The 5725-nt window shown below is 43.4% G+C and overlaps 1 protein-coding gene across 7 annotated transcripts; it reads right to left on the bottom strand.

The window, feature by feature from the left end:
- Positions 1–1535: 1535 nt before the first annotated feature.
- LOC119145112 (U6 snRNA-associated Sm-like protein LSm5) lies at positions 1536–5524 on the bottom strand. Of its 7 annotated transcripts, none has more exons than XM_037381224.1 (5): positions 5420–5524; positions 4631–4726; positions 4388–4415; positions 3663–3735; positions 1536–1849 (listed from the first exon to the last, which is right to left on the bottom strand). In XM_037381224.1, exons 2-5 carry the CDS (start codon positions 4683–4685, stop codon positions 1817–1819), a joined length of 189 nt encoding a protein of 62 aa, XP_037237121.1. In that variant the 5' UTR covers positions 4686–4726; positions 5420–5524; the 3' UTR covers positions 1536–1816. The 7 variants fall into 7 exon arrangements, with proteins under 7 accessions (XP_037237121.1, XP_037237116.1, XP_037237115.1 ...); XM_037381219.1 differs by lacking the exon at positions 5420–5524 and adding an exon at positions 5153–5389 and having other exon boundaries at positions 1536–2386; positions 4388–4445; XM_037381218.1 differs by lacking the exon at positions 5420–5524 and adding an exon at positions 5153–5386 and having other exon boundaries at positions 4388–4445.
- Between the last annotated feature and the right edge of the window lie 201 nt (positions 5525–5725).

The raw sequence follows: 5725 nt of genomic DNA on the forward strand, positions 1-5725 counted from the left end.
CAGAGGAAGGCCTGTGATTTACTCAAATTACTTGTGAAAAGAGCAGTTTGGCTCTTGCTAGACAGGTGCCAAAAACCATAACAGTGCCATTAAGTACTGTGGTAACAAAAATGTTCTGGGCAGGGCATGAGTGGCATTTTGGACAGCACTTTGAGGAAGCAGAGAAGCAGCTACTTGTACGTATTGTTATCAGCTATTAATAATATACCACTTCTGAAAGAGGAATATTCATTGCCATGGCAATACACGTATGGCAATTTTCAAAAACACCCCACAAGCAAAGAAGGTCACTAAGGACTGGCAACTGCCATCTATGTGCCTTTAAAAATACACTTTTCCAAGATAAATTAGTATGATACAGCACATATAGCAATTGTGAGAGTAGCTTTTCACTTTTGAAAGTATCTTGTCAGTGTGCCCTTATTTTGCTTCTATCACAGCTCATGATGAGACAGGAAAACAGGAGGAGAAAATTGCCTCAAAGGCGGACAGTCAAAAGGTAACTAAAAGTGAAGATCAGGGACAGAAGAAAACAGAGAGGACGCTGCTTGCTATTATAAGCAAATTATAAGAGCTCTTGTAAGAACCCCCTTACTCAACTTTTCTTTATTCTTCTGGTGATGGGAAGGCAAAACATTTCCTGTCCCTGTGAACCCACTCTGTACCCTGCTTGTCCCTACACTAACAGCGGGCACCTGTGATTCTTCTCCAAAGATATTTACACATACAAATCAGTTGAGTAGTGCTATTATGAAAGCATAAGGTGCAGTGAACAGGATTTAGATTCAATTATGTTTTTGTCCATCATGAAAAAATAAAAAAGGAAATTCTTTACTTTATATAAATTCTCCTAAAGTAGTAGTTGCCCCCACTATCTGTCAGCTTTTTCTATCACGGGAGAACAGATGCAGCCAAAAGAACAGTTACTCCAAAATGACTACTCCCAACTACACAAGCAGGCATGGGCAGCACAGCTCCACTTCGTGGTGAAAGAGGAGGCACCGCTGACAAGAATGACAAGTTTTAACACCAGCCTTTCCCCACCCCCGCCCTTTTTTTTTTTTTTTTTTTTGGGGTTGGTTTTAAACTTCCCCCGTCCCCCCGAACATGAACCAGATCTGGTCTGTCCATCCTCACTGGCCAAATATCATGAAAGTACCTTTACTGTAAGAAAGTATATCTACCAAGCAAAAGAAGTCCCGAAGACCTGAACGGCAAAGCCTGCAGAACCAAAGCTGCTAAGCATCAGATGCATCCACTTTGAAGAGCTTTCAGCATTCTCTAGCACTCTAACACGCGGATTCTGGTGACACAGCCGGAGGCCATGTTTAAACAAACGATCCAGTTTAGTATCTGCTTCTACTCCAAACAATAACAATCTCTTGGCTCAGGACTTGTGTTTTACATAGACAAACAAATGCAACAGATGTAGAAAAACTGAAGACTGACAGCAACTGAAATCTAACAATTGGCTTTTTGTTCCATCAGCCAGTTACAAAACTATCCAACTTGCACACATACATACTAGAACACAATAACAAAAATAAAGCCTTTTATTCAGAACAGATTAGTGCATCTTTACAAGAAAGTAAAGAGCACAACTTAAGCATTATCATTATCAATGCACCTTTCCAGAAGAAATCCTTGTGTTTTATCAAATCTCAACTGCAAGAATGTGTAAACAAAAAAAAAACCCAACCCAACCAACAAACCACCCACACCAAAACCCACCCACACCCATACCCCAAAAGCTCTATTTAGATTATATATATATATAAAAAAAATCCATGTCTTCATAGATAACAACTGTATCAATTCATACTTCAGGCCCTTCTCCTCCAGGAACCAGCTATAAAAGAATAAGACAATTTTGTGAGTGCCATAGATCCGAGTTCTACAAACCTGTATATAACAGTTACCACTTTACAGCATTCTAGCAGATGGAGACTTCATGGTAGACCACAAACACGTTTTTTAGATTCAGTATTATCTTCCTCTCCCAACAGAGGAAGTTTGTTACTGCCAGAGAAGCCCATGCCAAAAAGAATCTCCAAAATACAAAGAATGTTTAACAAAAAACATAAGGAGATCCTAGATAACACACATTTTGGTTTTTGTCTTTTGTTCTGAACTTTAAGGAGATGATTCTGTCTAGAAACATTCTATGTTCAGACCAGTTAATTTTTAAAAAGACAAAGAATATACTTCCTTTCATGAAGAATTTCTCCAATAGTGACATTCTGGGGAAGAAGCTGCAATACTGGGAAGTTGGTTCCCTCTTTTCAACTTCTATTGCTGAACAGAGCTCAAAAAATAACAAAGAGCTTGAACCCTTCCACAGGCAGTGTGGATTAAGTCAGCATTTTCGCATGAAGAAAGTAAAGAACTAAACAATAGAAAAAGAAATAAAAAAGGAAAAACATGAAGGGGGGGAAGAAGAGGATAATAATTCCTTTTACTTTTTATATATTCCTTTTAATATATTTATATATATTTTTTTTTAATCATTTCTTTTCATATATTCTTAATAATTAGCTGAGCACTTCTAAAGACAAAGAGCTTCACTGCTTTTCGGACTGAAGCAAGAAAGAGTCTAAAGCATAGCCTTCCTGATGTGGAAAGATACGTCTCCAAATGAGACACAGGTTTAATACATAAACATATCTACGTTCTGCTGAAAATCTGCACTCTAACTATTGGCAGCTTCTGCTTTGAGGGCAGTATACCACCAGCTTAACTGGACAGTTGTAATTCTACCAGAATATGCACTATTCTTCAGGGATGCAGAAGGATAAGCAAACTGGAAAAAGGCTTTGAAATTAAGCCAAGACAGCACTTGCTCAGAAACACAGTAAGGACATGCAAGGTATGTGAAACTGCAAAATGGAGATTATTCTTCATTCATACAGAGCCAACTTAAGACTCAAGTCAGTCTTCCCCTTCCCACAAAATTAGGAATGCCCCTATGCAGGAAGTCCAGATGTTGTAGACACTTATGCAGACAACAAGGAACTGCTGTGGGTATGATTCTGCAGTATTTAGGAACTGCAGAGCTCGGCAGCTGCGGAATTACAATATTTAATTACTGTTTCAGTTGTGATCTACATACACCAGCACATGATAAACTAAAAATCATAATACTTCTAATTTGGTGTAATCCAACAGACCTCCAGTATTATTTTCAGAGCACACTAAGGTACAGCTCTCTGGGCATCACATAATTGCTGCATGACTTGGTGAGTCTGGAAGCATCCAAACTGCTGCAAACACATTTATACGTAAGATAATGGATGAAACATAGATGTACCCCACCTACGTATTTAGTGCAGGCAAACACTCAGAAGTTAAAAGCCACTGAATGAACCAGCCTACAATGCGCACAACAAGATCACCTATGCCCTTGCACACCTGAAGACCAGAAACGTATTCACCCAAACAAAAATCAGGGCCATGCTCTTTTCATGTTTACAGCAACATGTACCAAGTAAGGCAGCAAGATCACTTTTCCAGCACTTTCATACACACCCATACCCTGGAAGCCACTGGGAAACAGCTTAACAGAACTGCCTGGGAAGCTAAGCCTGAAGTAGTCGAACTCAATTACTAGTCAATTTACAGTACAGAAGATAAATGCATGCAGCTTTTTAACAACGATGACTTACCATTGTTATGTTATTTCCATTTAGCAAAATCTGGTCTAGCTTTGTGATTCGTCTGCCCTCAGGTGTAATCTCACTGAAACAGCATTAGAAAAACTATGTAAGAACACATAACCAGGGACAATGACTACAGTTTTGATTACAGAACTGACATAAATCTCTGCGTTAAGATGACACTCGTTGGAACTCACAAATACATTAGCCACACCGCAGCATAATCTTGCTAAATTGACCAGCTGGGTCAAGAAAGCTAGCTGGCAACTAAAAAGATACATTGTAATTTTCTGCTCAGTACATAAAGCTATACAGATTTAGCCTCTAATCTTGGCAATTTCTGGCATACCACCTATAGTCAAAATAGGTTTCAAATAGCAACATGGCATAACAAAGTAATAAATACTGATCCCCAAGTCTGCTGGCTTTTTAAGTATTTGCCTAGGCCTCAAGGAGATGTAAAAGCAAACAAACTACTGGAAAGTTCAACATACAAACCGTGTAGAATTAAGGCTACAAATTAGGAGCCTGATTACAAGTATAAATCATGCAACAGCTACTCTATGACACGGCTGGCTGGAACAGATCACTTGCTGTAGTTCAACTCCATGGTATAAACTATTCAGCTGGGAAGTATTCGAAAAAGTACAAAACCACTTCGCTTACAAATTTTACACAGTATTTTTCCTCAGGAAACCAAGCACTAAATAACAAGAGGCAGAAATTATACTTACAATTCCGTAACGTCTTCTAACACCATATCTGAAAATCCACTTTCAAGGAAAGTGAGGCCCATAAAGTTAAAAATCAAAATATTTAAAGTTATTTTCATTTTATACTGAACTGTGATTTTATCCGGAAAATAAACAGATACAATTAAACCGTACAAAAAGGTTTTATCCAGTGAACTCAAACCTCTCACAGGCAACAAATGAATTAACAGCCCACAGCGGCCTCACATCTCCCTCAAAGGATACTGACAAAGTCATCAAATCCCAGGAGCGTTCCAACAATTTCTTTATCGCTCTTCATCACAATGTGAATGCGCGAACCTATGCACTTATCCACAAGCTCTGAAAATAAAAACAAACAAACTGAAAGGTACAAGAGATTATTTCAGAGAACGTGTACTTTTTAGAACAACCCCCCCGACATTGTGATGGTACAAAAGTAATTGCCACGGGCGCTAGTAAAAAAACCCCAAAAAACAGAGAGGGAAAAAAACCACCCAAAACCAAGAAAAATATATTTTAAGAGGGTTTCATTGCACACTTGACTGCTGCTCGTTGGCGATGACGGTTCTGAGGCGATCAGGCCCACCGGCGCAGGCACGGGCCCCTGCGGTGCGAGCGGCGGGGCCCAGGCCAGCCCTCCCGAGCCGAGCCGCCACAGCCCGGCCAGCCCCGCTCCGCCCGCCGCCAGCCGCCTCACCCCGCCGCGCCCGCAGCCGGGCTCCCCCTGCCCGCCCGCCGGGAGAGCGCGGCGGCCGCGCCGGTTACCGAGCGGCAGGAGCTGGGAGGGGTTGGTGCTCGCGGGGGCCGCCATGTTGCGCCCAGGCCTGACCAGTCGCTGCCGCCGCGCGCAGGTGCGAGGGCCCGGCAGCCCCCCGAGCCGATCGCAGAGCCATCGCTCCGCGGCCGGCGCTGCCCCGCAAGTGCCGGGAGGGAGGTGGAGGCGCGACAGCCCTGTCGCCTCCGAGTCGTGCGCGTTCGGTGCGTCCCCGTAGAGTTTCAGAAGAAAAGCCCCGTTCCCCTGCCCGCTCTTACAGCCGGCAGCGCCGCCTTGCTTACAGCGGCCCCTCGGGCGCTCCCCAGCCCTCAGGCCCCAGCGGGGAGGGCTGGTGGCGCCATGTCGGGTGGCGGGGAGGGCCCGACCGGAGCCGCCCGGCGGTGCCCACCCCGCGGTGCCGGGCGCTGGGAGGCCGGGCGGCCGCAGGCACGGCTCCCGAGCGCGGGGCCTCATTGTCCTGTGGTACCTGCTTGTGTGCTGTCTCTTGCTGTCCCTCATTTGCACCAGTCTTTTTTTTTTTTTTTCCCCATACAAAAGACTAAGACTGGTGAAAAGACCATCTA

Source organism: Falco rusticolus, chromosome 3, assembly GCF_015220075.1.
Source record: "Falco rusticolus isolate bFalRus1 chromosome 3, bFalRus1.pri, whole genome shotgun sequence".
Taxonomy (NCBI): domain Eukaryota; kingdom Metazoa; phylum Chordata; class Aves; order Falconiformes; family Falconidae; genus Falco; species Falco rusticolus.